We start from the raw sequence: 15,511 nt of genomic DNA, 5'->3' as shown, positions 1-15,511 counted from the left end.
AGGGAAGCGATAGGGATGGCCCCAAAGGTGAAAAATCACATCCAGATATGGAAAACTATGGGGATATCACTTCAGCAACTTACCCTATCCGTCCGACCATCGGGTGAGAAACTGGGAGCACATAAACTCCAAACCGTGAGGGCTGCAGGAAAAAGGCCGTTCTCGCCAGGTCGCTTGCCGAAAATCAATGGCGGGTCGTAAAGGACGAATCGGCTGGGAAGTTCAAATCCGTCGGCGGTGTGGTGAGGTAGCAGACAGCACGTCTACGCGTTTCGTCCTAGCTGGAGGACTTTTTCAAGACAATGTCTGCTGTCTAAGAGCCGGGTTTATATACCCACTCTTAATTGATTCATAGAATGGTCATGATTGTTAATTGATTCATAGAATGGTCATGATTGTTAATTGATAAACTGAGATCATTACAGATCTAAAGTAAATGGTCATAATTGTTAATTGATAAACTGAGATCATTACAGATCTAAAATAAAATATGCTGCAAGTGGATAGAAAAACACAAAATATAATAAATGAAAACATATATCCTTATTAGGACAATCTCATATTATTAACATCGAAAAATATATATATATAGACATAAAATAAAGATTAAAAATATATTTTTATTTTTACTTTTATTTTTACTAATAAAGTATTTCAATCTCAAGTTTAACAGAGATAATTAATCAATCTTGATTTGTGAGCCTTTTTTTTTTTTTTTTTTTGTAAATAATAATAATGATAATATAGTTCAATTGTTTTATAAAAATCTGTTATTTATATATATTAGATTAGGAACAAGAACATTAAAATAAATGTTGAGCACTATATTTTTGTATATATATTTATATGTATAATTAAGAAAAAGAACATTGGAAAAAAATGCTGAACACTCATATAGGATTCATATAAGTGTTAAAGAGACCATGGGGTCTAAGGTGAATCGTAATATATATGTGGTTCCCGATTCATCCTCTCCCACATATAGAGACAGTGAAAGATCTTTCACTCACAGGGGCAAATAAGTATGTCTTCCAAATTTTAAATGTTACATTCCACTTCTTCATTTAACCCATTAGGAGTAAGTGTGTTGAGTCTAAAGATCCATTTAGTTTCTGCTGTAATTAAGGCTAATTTTCTATTGGGTATATTCTCTGCAATATGCTCGATGCCCATTACTAAAAGCTGTGAAGGGTTACTGTCATGGGCCATTTGGAAGTGTCTGGCTACTGGAGATTTTTTATCACGGTTGCTGATGGCTCGTCTGTGTTCCCTGAACCTGGCTTTTAATGGTCTCGAAGTCTGACCTACATATAGCAAGTCACAAGTACATATCAACAGATATACCACAAATGAGGTATTGCACGAGATTCTAGTGGTTGTATGGAAGTTCTCATCTTTAGAGGAAGGGGGAAAATTATTTTTTCCGTGACATATGTGTTGGCAGGTTAAGCATCGGGTGGCACCACATTTGAAATTTCCTGCTTCACATAATATCGATGTTTGATTAGTTTTTGCAGTCGGAAATTTGGAAGGGGCCAATAGGTTCTTTAGATTCCTATTTTTACGGAATGTTACTCTGGGTACTTCAGGGATACTGAAACGAAGCCATGGATCCAACCGCAGAATAGACCAATGATTGTTTAGGATATGAATGATCTGGTTGTACGCCCTATTGTACGTTGTCGAGAAGATGGGACCTTTATTCTGACCCACCTCTCTAGTACTGATGTGAAAGTCTATCCTCGGTTTAGGTCTCCTTATTATCGGATGATTCTCCAATAGAGATAGAATCTCCCTATGTTTGACTGAGGGGGAAGGTGATGAAATCAGTATATCAGCTGCAAACCCAGGGATAATTATAGAGTTCTTTCCGTCCATTCCAATTTTACGCTGGTTGATAAGGGAATCTCTATTGAGCCCTCTAGCCTTCTGGTACGCCCGACCAATGATGCTAGGGTCATAATTCTTATCCAGAAATCGCTGGCAAAGGTCCAACGACTCCTCTTCAAAATTCTCCAAAAAGGAACAATTGCGTCGGAGCCTGGTGAACTGGCTAAACGGGATATTATTAATCCACGTAGGATGATGACCACTCGTGGAGTGTAAAAAACCATTGACATCCACCTGTTTTTTATATGTTCTGGTGTGGACATAACCAGGTTTCCCACTCAGGATTAAATCCAGAAATTCAATAGTAGATCTATTTTTGTTGCTCGTGAAGGAGAGCCCCCACTCGTTGTTATTGAGACTTTGAACGAACTCCTCAGCTTCATTTAGATCACCTTCCCAAATGATCAGGATGTCATCAATGAAGCGTTTGTAGAATTTCAGGTGCCTCTTCCAGATAGGGTTATGGTAGATGTTGGAATGCTCCCATAAACCCATAAAGATGTTGGCGTATGCTGGGGCAAAGCTCGCCCCCATTGCTGTCCCTTTCTTCTGTAAATAAAATTGCCCATTGAAACTAAAATAGTTGTGGGTTAAAATGAAGGATATACTTTCAACAATGGCTTCCACTTGAAATCGTGGAAGAAGGGGGTCTTCCAAAAGGAAATGTTTGACCGCTTTCAAACCTAACTGGTGGTCAATGTTGGAGTATAAGGCCGCCACGTCAATCGTTAGCCAGCAGAAGTTCTCCTGCCACACAACCTCCTGCATCAGAGACAACACGTGTCCTGTATCTTTAATGTAGGAGGGGAGGTGAATCATAATTTTTTGAAGGTGAGTGTCTACCCATTTTGAGAGTGGTGCAGTCAGAGAACCAATAGATGAAATGATGGGTCTCCCCGGCGGGTTGGTGAGAGAGAGATTTATGAATCTTGGGGAGAAAATAAAAAATGGGGATATTGCCTTCACCAGAGAGGAGGAAACCTTTCTCCATTTTGTCAATAACCTTCATGTCAAACATCTTATTTACCCAAATCCGTAATTCTTTGGTAAAGCGGGTTGAGGGGTTGAAGGTAAGAACTTGATAGTATTCTTGGTCTCCAAGAATTCGATTGGCTTCACCCAAGTAGTCCTCTCTATTGAGAAGGACAATCCCTCCTCCCTTGTCTGCTCCCTTTATGATGATGTTATTATCCTTTTTAAGGCCCTTTAGGGCTGACATTTCGAGATTAGTAAGATTGTGTTCCAATTTACGATCTTTCTGTTGCTTCTCAAGATCCAGGACCAGGTGTTTAAAATCCTTCATAACCAATTCATAGAAGATAGGAATGAACCCTCCTTTGTCGGCTAGAGGATAGTATGTAGAACGAGTTTTAAGTCCTGTAGATACACTAGCCTCCAACACCTCCAGGGCATCAACTTCCCCAAGGGCTTCAGTTTGATCATTTAGTAGGCTCATCAGGTTCTTCAGAATGATTTTATCTTGTGGATCATTTAGAAAGAACGAAGCCGTGTGAACGCTATTGGCATCCTTGATATTAAACGACCTGGTTAAGGTTAATTTTCTAATAAATTGGTTAAGATCTCGAAATAGATCTAGGATATCCGGATTCCTAAACGGAGCAAAACTCAGACCCTTGTTGAGTAAGGAGATCTCAGGTGCGGTCAATACATGGGTGGATAGGTTGAAAATTCCAGTTATGGGAGGCATCTCATCTTGTTGGGGTTTGTTTCCCTTTCCTCTCGTTCCCCTGTGGGTGCATCTCTTTTCTTGCTCCCTATTTTGGAAAAAAGTGGGAACGTTTTGGGTCGATCCACAGGGCTCTCTTCTAAAAAATGAGCCTCAACTGGATTATCCCGGTGGAGAACTCTGGGGGGTTTGGGACGCGCTCCTAGTTCCTCATGCTTGGTCCGGGGACCTGACCCCTCCATGGAACCTCGGTCTGTGGTCTCCAATAAGGGGATAAAGTTGGGGTTGTCCTGTCTCCTCCATCGGTCACGATGAGGTGTATTGGCGGTATAATGAGTACCTTTCTCTTTCTGATAGTGATTATTTCTGGTACGGTGGTTCTGATTGAAGGAATTGTATGGTTTGGATTGGACAGCTTCAGCATAGGTCTTCGGGCTCCATTGGGGAGTCCTCTTGGATCCATAGGAGCGATTAGCATAGTTGGTAGTCCTTTTTCCTTTAGTTGGCTGGAAATGGTCAGGGTATTGACTTCTAGAATCCTTCCTCGGAAAAGGAGTAGTTGTGTCCCTTTTCGATCTCAAGGTCTTTCTTTGCCAATTTCTGATGCAGCCACTTGCATAGTCCTTTAGGTCCCTTGTGTATTTGGTGTTCTTTTTGGTGACCAGGTCTTTCTCAAATCTAATAATCCTATTGTTCATAGTAGTATCCAACTCTGTTATTGAGTCGGGTTGGTCAGTGGTATTGATCTTTCAATGAATTATTTCGATCTCCTTTTCAGTCTTTTTCAATCTGTATTCTCTATACCTAACCAGAATTCTCATGAGTATCATAGAGCAGTTATCTAAGGCTACCAACCATTCATTTTCCAATTCAGAATGGTCCGTAAAAAAAGGTTTCTTGTCAAACCTCAGGCCTCTTGGGATCAGTTTTTGATCAAGATATTTTTCTAACAATGCATGATCCCACCAATCCCTCATCTCAGTTTTTAGTTGTTTCTCTAACTCGAAAAAGAGGGATTTTAGGGAAGGTTCTGATATGTGGGAGGAAAAGTTCTCATCTTTATCTTTTTCTATTAATAAATTTAACCTTCTGCTATTCCTTTCTGTAAGGCTAAGGAGGGGCATAATCGTGACTGAGTAGAAATAAACTATTAAAATCTAAACAGGGGATGGAAAGGCTAATCGGTATACTCAATGTCAGACCAAAACGGCGCTCAGAACACAGAAAACAAAATGTAAATGTAATATGGACTGACAGTGAGAAATAAATATACCCAATGGGATGAAATAACAGTAGGGCTGCGTCCTAATAAGGACAATGAGATTGTCCTAATAAGGATATATGTTTTCATTTATTATATTTTGTGTTTTTCTATCCACTTGCAGCATATTTTATTTTAGATCTGTAATGATCTCAGTTTATCAATTAACAATTATGACCATTTACTTTAGATCTGTAATGATCTCAGTTTATCAATTAACAATCATGACCATTCTATGAATCAATTAACAATCATGACCATTCTATGAATCAATTAAGAGTGGGTATATAAACCCGGCTCTTAGACAGCAGACATTGTCTTGAAAAAGTCCTCCAGCTAGGACGAAACGCGTAGACGTGCTGTCTGCTACCTCACCACACCGCCGACGGATTTGAACTTCCCAGCCGATTCGTCCTTTACGACCCGCCATTGATTTTCGGCAAGCGACCTGGCGAGAACGGCCTTTTTCCTGCAGCCCTCACGGTTTGGAGTTTATGTGCTCCCAGTTTCTCACCCGATGGTCGGACGGATAGGGTAAGTTGCTGAAGTGATATCCCCATAGTTTTCCATATCTGGATGTGATTTTTCACCTTTGGGGCCATCCCTATCGCTTCCCTCTTAGTCTTGACCAGGGTGTTTGGCTGGTGTTTGAGCTCCCTCTCCGTAAGACGGCTTGGTCGTCTGGGCACTATCCGTTTATCCACTTATATATTTTTTCACGGACTGGACTGGAGCCTACTGCTTGAACTTTTTTGAGTTCACATATAGTTTTTATGCTAATGTGCACATCTCTGATTTTTTACATCAGTCCTTTGTCGACAAGAATATGAATAAGGGGCCCCTTACTATTCATCACGATTACATCTGATACTGGACGTTTTGAGATGTTGTTTCATTTTTTATGATTGGTTTATTATACAATAAATGATATTTTGTTATACTCTTAAATAAGGGGAGAACTTCAAAAACGCAGATATTATTTTAGAGAATCTGTTTTCGAAGGCACGCCACGCTCATGCCATTGACTCCAAAGCAGTTAGTCTTACAATGCTATTACGGTCTGACAAATAAGCCTCAGACCAACTTTATAGTTTTGGGAAAAGACAGGACAACCGTCATGGAATGAAACTGGTTTGTTCACGGCATGTGCAACTCCAACACAGGTATAATTCTAGGACGGTAAGGGTTAAGGTTAGTACTGCAGGCAATGCCCATAACAGACAATCTTGTGAAGGGGAGGGTGTAGTTCCTGAATATCTGTAGTGTCAAGGATGGCTAACACAGCCCTATAAAGCTGTGGCTTGGCTGATAGCATGGGATGGGGAATACCGAATATTCAGGAGAACAACAGGGACAAACCGACCTATGGATCATAATCTGTACGGACTGATTAGCTTTAGAGGACGACCAACCCTCGGTTTGGAGCTAGATTTCAAATCGTAGTACAGGCTGTAGAGTACGCTGTATAAAAAGGTCAGAACGAGCCTGGACATATAAACAATGGCAACAAAACTGGGAAAACAATTAATGGAACCCCCAGGGCACCATAACAGCTTCATTGGAGGGCAGCTGTTATTGTGCCAGAAAATCCCTGGCGCCTTCATACCTTTAGGGGTTAAACTGTTCAAACACGATTTAGCCATAAAGTCCAGGTGTCCCACGCCCAATCTCTCAGATTCTTAAAAGAAGAAGCCTCACAGAGTCTCAGACTCCAGGTCCAAACTGGCTCCTGCTTTCAAGAATCCGAGCAGCAGAAGGACTGGGGCAGAACGATCGGCTGCTGGATACTGGACTTTAAACGGTTTGTGAGCGATTTAAGCTCTAAAGGCACGCGGACGCCAGAGACTTCATGGCACCACAACAACTTCAATCCAACTATCCAAGTTGTTATGGTGCTCTGTGTTTAATTTAAACAATACATTTTCCATTGCTAGTTGTTGTTGAGCATTGTACAGGAATACTTGTCGAGCCTGTATTGGCATTTTGCAATATAGCTACTAACCCAGGTGAAAGTTTTCAGTACTGGAAACCGTTATGAATTGCATAATTAAGTCTAATTTCTACAAGATTGTGTTTGTTACAGATTGACTGACTGATGGAAATATTGTTGTAAAGGTCAAGGGAGACTTGAGTCCTCATGTCAGTTTAGTCACAGAATAAACCAGGTGGAATGTGCAGGACAAGTATAAAACGCTCTCTGCATCACGGAGCAGACTTTACACTCGTTCGTTTACTGGTTGTTAAAATGGCAGTCATTGACCCATTTGGGTCACAAAATAATTAGATAAGCAAGACAAGATTAAACCTAGAAAAAAAATGTAAAAAAAGGCAGATCTCAGTTATAAATTAAACAGCCAAGTTTTTCCATGACCATTATTTTAACCTAACCGAAAAACATGCTACATTCAAATATGCGTCATTTACCAAGCCTAGAATGAAAAAAAGACCATATAAACATGGTCGAAATAGCCAAAAAAAATAGGGCAGTTGACCTAAACTTTGAAATTCACGGATTCCAGGTTTAGGCATAAAACCCAAAATGTTATGGGTCCATACTGGCTCCACACTAGGTCACAGTTTTGAAACAGGAGAGGGGGGGGAGGGGGAGATTGGGGACATTAATGACCCCGGTACACCTATCAAGGGTCAGTTTTGAGAAAGCTTATATATATATACACAGATGAATTCTCTTTTCTAGAACCATCAGACATTCTTAGAGGTAATTAAACCACGGAAAGGTTAGTGAAATAGAAACCACAATACGTCTAAAAGGCATACAAGCCTTCAGACCAGAATACCTCTCCCCGAAGACCTAAAAGGAGCCAAAAATAGAATTTCCAATAGAAATGCAAATTGTGATTTATTTAAGATAATTTAAAGGTCTTCTCACTTCCATGCACATGGTCTTCATTAGAACCCCACTCCCTTGGGATCATGCATCTCCGTCACTTTAATCAGACTGGCTGAAATACTGCTATTTAGAAAACGAAAATAGAACACAGAGCGTGACATCTGGAGAGTCTGCTTTCTATGCGGGTCCCTGTGCCAGGTGCCGTCTGAGTGACATTCTGTCACCTGCCTTTGGACTGCTATTTTTAACTTGTTCTTGTCAGCTGCCTGAGCCACTAAAACGCCTTCAAACTAAAAACGCCCTTTGCATGTCAGATACAGATATATATTGTCCAACCCATGCCCTCGATGCCATGCACACAGAGATGCTGGATATCGAGCGACTGCAGCTATAGTTGTAGTATGTAGGGGGCTCTCCATTTGGTGGCTTCCAATACACAGATTAAATGAAAACTCTAGACACATAAGCTTGCTGAAGAAGTGTTTTGTGTGTTGAATGTCATTTCAATAGAAATCTGCATTTTTATATAAATAGGAGCAGAAACGCCTCCCTGGCGGTCACTCAGAAAGCCAAGAACGATTTATTTGAATTCCGTTAGCTCCACAGAGGTAATGTAAGCGAGAGGTACGCTAAGCTAGCACACGCCGGCCTTCCACCCTTCTCAATGAGCTGTACTACATCACATGTATACTCTAAATGACAAGCCTCTGATTGGAGTATTTCTGGGCATTGGAGGAGAGTCTAGGCTGGAGACGAAGGTGTTGGGGGAGGAATGGGGGGAATAAAGATTGCAGATAGCAGATGCGCAGTTTGCAGGCTGTTTTTCCATATACCCCCAGAACAAAAATATAGACATTTCTTTGGGGGTATAATCACTAAATTGTTAAAAAAAATAAAAATGTTAATGGTGAAATTTAAGAATTTTACAGCGATTTCAGTGGCTTCCAATATCCATTAAATTCACTAAAACCTAGTGAGGGGTTAAGTAAAAATAGGAATAATATATTAATTTATATGCATTTTACAACTAGTGAAAATAAAAGCGAAAAATGTATTTGCCTACAAAAAGATAACTAGATATACCAGCTGCTTATCATTTAGAAGGAGGTCCATGTACTGTGCTCCTACTTGGGGCCAACATGTTGTATGTTTGCCTACTCTACGCAGCTCACCACAAAAGCCTTCAAAACCTACACTTTCACAACTAGGAAAGTAAATCATTGATATTTAAAGGGACACTATAGTCACCATACAGCTTAATGTAGTTGTTCTGGTGAGTGTAATAGTTCCCTTCAGGCTTTTTTCATGTAAACTAGGGATCAACTGATATTTATTTTTTTAGAGCAGATACCGATAATCTGTGAACTTTCAGGCCAATAGCCGATAACTTGCCGATATTCTGTACATTTACCATTTTGAAAAAAAATTTAATATTTCTAAAAGGTAAATGCACAAAATATACATGCCACATGTAGTGGATGCAGTGTGTTTAGACAGGGGAGCTGTGTGTTTGTGTAGTGGATGCAGGGTGTGTTTATAGTGTGCGTAAAGTGAATCCAGTGTGTTTGTAGTGTGCGTAAAGTGAATGCAGTGTGTTTGTAGTGTGCGTAAAGTTAATGCAGTGTGTATATATATATTTATTGCAGAGTCTGTGTGTGTTTCTGAAGGCATGTAATTTGTGTAAAATGGGGGGCGGGCATATTTTATTTTTAATATTTATATGTTTTGGTTTTTTTTGTCCCCCCTCCCTGCTTGTTACCTGGCCAGGGAGGGGGGCTATGGCATTCCCTGGTCGTCTAGTGGCATGTACTGAGCAGTGTGGACCCGCAGCAAGCTGTTACTTACCTTCCCAGCAGCTACCCTGTGTAAATCTTAAGGCCTGCGTGCTCCGCGGAGTGTTGCCATGGTAACCCGTAGCAACGCTCCGACAGCCGCGGGACTCGCGAGATTTACACAGGGGAGCTGCTGGGAAGGTAACAGCTTGCTGCGGACCCACCAGGATCGCCGGGCTTGTAATGGGCCCGGCGATCCTGTTATGTATTATCCACAATATCGGTATCTCTATAGGCCGATACAGATATTGCAGAAAATACTGAATATCGGCCGATAATATCGGTAAAACCGATAATCGCTCGATTCCTAATGTAAACACTGCCTTTTCAGAGTAAAGGCACTGTTTACATTGCCTCTAGGGACAGCTCCAAGTGGCCACCCCTAAGATGGCCACTGGAGGTGCTTCCTGGGTCAGTGCTGCCGAAAAAGCAGCATGCGGACGCTGAATTCTCCTCATAGAGGTGCATCGATTCAATGCATCTCTATGAGGAGGTCCTGATTGGCCAAAACTGCATTTGGCCCTGCCCTCGTGCCGATTTTACCCTATGGTAAAGCATTGGATTGGCTAAAAGCTGCCATTTTGATGTCACAAAGAGGGTGGAGCCAGCGCCGGCAGACCTGCGCTGTACTGGAAATAAGGAGAGTTTTACATTTTTATAGGGGGGCAAGCCACCTAAATGGTGGGTTAAACACTATAGGGTCAGGAATACACGTTTGTGTTTCTAACCCTATAGTGATCCTTTAAAGTCTGTAGAACACAGCAGAAGCCAACAACATGCTTACTCAGGATTGAAAGCTAAATTCAATATTATTTGTTATTAACAGTACAATGTGAATTCTTCCACAAGGCCACTGGACGGTGTGCTATGCTTGTGGTCTTTTACAAACCACAGACTCCTCTGGACACATTGTTTGTACAATAGATACTTAGATTCCACAGTCAAAATGTGTATGTTGGTGTCACGTCTCTCCAGATAAAATGTGTGCCCATCAAGAGTTCGTCTGAAGCCAAGTAGTGTATGGGGCACCAAAGGCAACACCCACACATTTTTTGTTCCTATGTTCAGGCATCAATACAATGTTGGAGAGCTATCAAAAAAGATTGTGCGCTAACTCATTGTCAAATACAATGTTACATTAATCATGAAGGAAAATGTACTGAAAATCTTCCACGAGTGTAGATCCTAGACCGACAACGCCCCAAACCTTCAATAAACCAGTTATATTGCCCATCTTTACAACGTTCAGAAAGGTATCCAGAATCATTGAAGTGCTCCTCCATTCCTAACTGCTCTATTGGATTTCCAGCGAGTGGAAGTGAGCTGTACATGCAGAGGATTAATAGTGTCTGAGGCCTTCTTGGCATTTGTAGGTATAGCAGACTGTACATTGGCCCTGGCTTTAGGTTGGATAAGTTCTGGTCTGAATAGCACAGCTTTAGAAGTTTGGCAGGTGATTTTTTTCAAGCCTGAGGAAATATGGCTCTGGCACGATGCGTGGTCAATGTTGAGGCCAAATGGCTGGTTGAAGTTTATGAGTAAATACAGTAAAGTTTTAGTAAATACATGGATTAAAATTCTTAGTGGTCAATTCCAAAGTGTTAATGGCAGTTTCTAGGAATAAGCCAGATTTGGCTACTCAAATATTTTGAATGCAAAATGAGGAAGGAGAAACTCCCATATAGGATGTTATAGACAGTGAGGGTAGGTTCTGAGTGTAAGAAATATTTTGTTTGTTTTTTGGAAAATTGCTTAAAAAGGCATTTGACCAAACCGTATGGAAAATAGATTGGCACATTTCCTTAATAAAGAATCCAGAATAATAAATAGGAGCAAAAAAAATAGATCACAATTTACCGTACTCATTTTGATAAAGATAAGAGATATTCCATAATAGTCATTTGCCATATGCAGATCTCCCCAATGACCTGTTCATTTGTCACTTGAGTCGGCAGCTTAGATTCTAGTACTGACAATACAAAGCAAGGATTTTCCAAGGACAAACACAATTAGCAAAATAATGTGCACAAACAACAGAGATACTTTGGTTCTGTTCTGCTTCAATAAATAATTAAAACAGCCTGTGAATGGAGCAGGTAAAAGACCAGCAAACGCCTTATATTACATGGAGATATGCGGTTTTATTTCTAGATCTGCAGGTTTATTGTCAGCGTGGCCTTGAAAGACATGTTCAGAAGCTTTGTTCTAGAGCACACCATTGCCCACTCTCCCATTCACCAAGAGAGGCATTATTGTGCTGCAGCGGTGGAAGGTAACACGGAGGGTTTAATATCGTCATACAAGTCAAACAATAACGAGTGAATATTTTAAAGGAATATTCATGTTTACAAGTTACAGCCCATATTGGGATGTTTTTTTGACTGGAATATAATGTGGCTTATTTCACCTCTTGGATAATCTAGTTTTATTAACTGCAGGCAAACAAAAATCCTATTAATTGGCATTAGCATGGTTTCCAATTTCGATATCCTATCACGCTTTAGCTCCCTGGTGTTCCACATTCTATAGAAACAAGCCTTAACGTGCAGAGAGAAAAATAAAATACAAAATAACAGACGAGTAGGATTATTATTATGATGTTATTATTTATTTAGCGCCATCACATTCCGCAGCTCTTTACAATGGGTGGACGAACGGACATGTAGTTGTAACCAGACAAGTTGGACACACAGGAACAGAGGGGTTGAGGGCCCTGCTCAATGAGCTTACATGCTAGAGGGAGTGGGGTAAAGTGACACAAAAAGGTAGGATATAGCAATCAGAGGAAGGGAGATGATACACATCAGATAGGCATGCATCCCATATGACGTTAGACGGGATGGGATTTTGCAACAGTTAAGGGCCTTTTATCTTTTGGTTTATTTTATTTCATAAAAAAAAAAAAAAATCATTAAACATATATATCGTCTTATAAGCGGGTACTAGAACGTTTTTCAAATCACTGAAAGTAAATATCTTGCTTGTCATTTTACATTGCATTAGGACAGTAAACGAGTCTTAAACTGGATAGGCATGCACCCATATATAGCGATATGAGGGAAATACTATGTCAGATCAAAGGGTAACTAAGGATATTCAGGAGCAGCTCTGAATTTAGGAGTGAATGATTGTCTCAATTTCTAAACAAGTCCACCTCTGCTTGCAGTCTCTTTGGTCAGGCAAAATGCCAAGACTCTAAACCGACGCTCTATTTTACAGTTCGGGATCTGCCATACCTCACAACATTTCAAATGGACAAAGAGGGGCACTTTAATTTTAGGGTTGTGAGAGGGAGTATGAACGAGGGCAGGACTGTTCTGAGAAATTTTAGGCAATTTCCTAAAACAATTTATAAAATTGAAATGTAATTTAGAACAAGAACCAGTTCTTATTTACAGACTGAATTCCAAATACAATTGTTTGTAGTTTAAAGACACATAACTGGAAGCATTATTGCGGTGGAGCGCTGTTACACACTCATGCATACCAACAATATACCAAAGAGGGGCATCAGCATAGAGAAGAGGAACCGATTGATTAGGGTCTAAAATAAGGACAGTTCAGTTTGCTTAATCAGGACATTATTAAAAATATCCTTCTCTTATTTTGATTCTAAAGTGGACATTTTTTCTGTAAAGATCCGACACGGTAATGTACCTACTGGATGGTGGAAATTGGTATCCCCCGGGTCTAATCGTCACCTCTGCAGCAGTGCCAGCAGGAGCCACATGAATTCAATACTTTGTTCTGCCATATGTATCTACTGCAATCACAGAAGAAGCGGTCTAGGAGGACACTCCTCCATCATAACAAAGTGGAGATTTCGGTTTTGCCTTGTTATTCCACAGCCAAGTTGAACACAATTTATTCCGCACTAAACATTTTAATGTTTTGGAATTCCAATGTAATGAGAAGAGTTTGAAAGATTTAAGCTTTCAACTTTATTTTTTAATACACACAAAGTTCACGGGGAAACAGCTGTGCGTTACGATTGACCGTCTTTAGATATGATGTGTGCTTACCTTTCAGAGGTTCATGATCAGTCCTTATCATATCCATAAGGGAATTCTCCAAAGAGTGCAAGTTAAAAGAGTCAAAGGGTCTATTTCGATCCTGAAAGAGAAAAAAATATATAGAAAAAAATAAATAAAAATACAGCTCGATTAATAAGAATTGCAATACAGAACATACAGACTTTTAGAGTACTATTAAAACTGGGGCAGGCACCATTCACCCAGAAGGGGAATTTGCTAATTAATTATATATCTTTAAAACTAAAACAGGCAGTCTATCTAGTCTACAAGAGCATTAATGGTGCAAAGTCCCTGAATCTACAACTGCATTCACCTGGTCAGCATTATTTCTGACCCAAAAATAATAATAATAAAAAATATATATATATATATATATATTATTATTTTTGTTATTATTATAATTTTTTTGGGGTCAGAAATAATTTTTTAAATAACTGGAACCCTTGTGGTGGTGTATATATATATATATTATATTATATTATATTATATTATATATATATATACACACACACACACACACACACACACACACACACACCACAAGGATTATTTATTTATTTATTTAAAATGAGGAAGATTTGTAACAAAACATTTATAAATTTTCCCTGCAGATTTTCAAACTAAAATTCTATGTCTATGTTCAACGTCACAGAACACAATGATGTAAGTAAGACCGCTTAGTAAATATACCTGTATATCAGTACACCAGAGGAAAGAACAAAAATTATCTACGTATATATCACACATGAATATGGTTTCAAAATGTAAATGCTTGGCACTATTGGCTTGTAAGTCTGTCGACAGTCATTTATTAATTCAATACAAAATATCACAGACATACCCCATTGCACATCAAGGCCTTCAAATGGATAACAGAATCAATTACGTGGCCAGTGCCATTTAGATTGATGGCGAGCGGAATATCTTACACTGGTTAAATTTAAATATTGGTTCAGCAAACTTTAAAATTAGAAAATCCTGAAACCGGACACACTGTGCACATTGGTAAATAAAAGACAGATTAGCTTGACTAATTTGTCTGATGCGACAGCAAGCAAGTATCTCCCCTTTACAAACATTTCCCCGAATCCAGTAACTTAATAAGGTGCATAGCTGGGCAGACTTAGAACGGAAGAAGTCTCCATACAGCATGGTGCAAGTAATGACCCTCGTCATATATACTGAGGGAGCAGCTGAGGTGTCAGCTGTTACTTGTCCCGCCAATGAGAATTTTTTGACTTCCATGGAACAGACGAACATAAAATGTTTGATATTATAAAAAGAGTGCAATATTTGTAAAAACAGAAGGTTACCGTGAAATAATTCAAGGAATGGATTCTGCAGACAGGAAATTCTCAGGTGAAGTCATTTTGGTTTGAACCATACATACATGACAAATCATTTCCTATTTAGTATCTGCACTCGTTTTTAGGACACCTTACTAGCTTCCCAAACAAAATAAAACACATAGAGGAAGGCATTACAATGGCTCAAAATACAACACACTAAAGTGTCATCCTACTTCGCATGCTGGTATCAGGTGAAAAATAGATTTAAATAAGGAATCGAATTATGTCAGACGCCCCTAATGGTGGTCTGGCAGTCACTAGTAGACACAGATAATGCAAAACAGTGCCATTTTTAAAGGAACACCTTTTTCATCCGAAAGCCTAAAGGGGGCAATATTTACACCCCAAAATCACTTAAAAGGACACGCCACAAAAAATAAAGCATGCATGCATTTAATGATATTTCTCATTGGGGGTGCATCTAAAAGTAGCTTGCAAAAGCGTCAGGTCTCCTGTCTGCTGCATTTACAAATTCTCCCCTTCTAACTTGACAATGCAGCTCAATGAGAAATTTTTGCAAGGCGGGTTCTCTCAGCAATTACCTGCCTCTTTAATTTAGCCCCACTGAGCCAAGTAAACAGGAAGTAACAAGACCAGTTAACTGCTT

General features: G+C 39.7%; 2 protein-coding genes across 7 annotated transcripts in view; one reads left to right on the top strand and one right to left on the bottom strand.

Annotated features, from left to right (window-relative positions):
- BTAF1 (B-TFIID TATA-box binding protein associated factor 1) overlaps positions 1-15,511 on the top strand; it is a 398,618-nt gene that overhangs the window by 133,731 nt on the left and 249,376 nt on the right. The window lies entirely within an intron of this gene.
- CPEB3 (cytoplasmic polyadenylation element binding protein 3) overlaps positions 1-15,511 on the bottom strand; it is a 101,187-nt gene that overhangs the window by 48,986 nt on the left and 36,690 nt on the right. For all 5 annotated transcript variants that reach the window (XM_063435228.1, XM_063435227.1, XM_063435230.1 and 2 more), the window contains one exon: positions 13,544-13,634. In XM_063435228.1, coding sequence (XP_063291298.1) covers positions 13,544-13,634 — 91 coding nt within the window. The remainder of the gene's footprint in view (positions 1-13,543; positions 13,635-15,511) is intronic.

The sequence above is a fragment of the Pelobates fuscus genome, chromosome 10 (assembly GCF_036172605.1).
Source record: "Pelobates fuscus isolate aPelFus1 chromosome 10, aPelFus1.pri, whole genome shotgun sequence".
Classification (NCBI taxonomy): domain Eukaryota; kingdom Metazoa; phylum Chordata; class Amphibia; order Anura; family Pelobatidae; genus Pelobates; species Pelobates fuscus.
The sequence above is the reverse complement of the archived record's forward strand: the minus strand, read 5'-3'. Positions and strand labels throughout refer to the sequence as shown.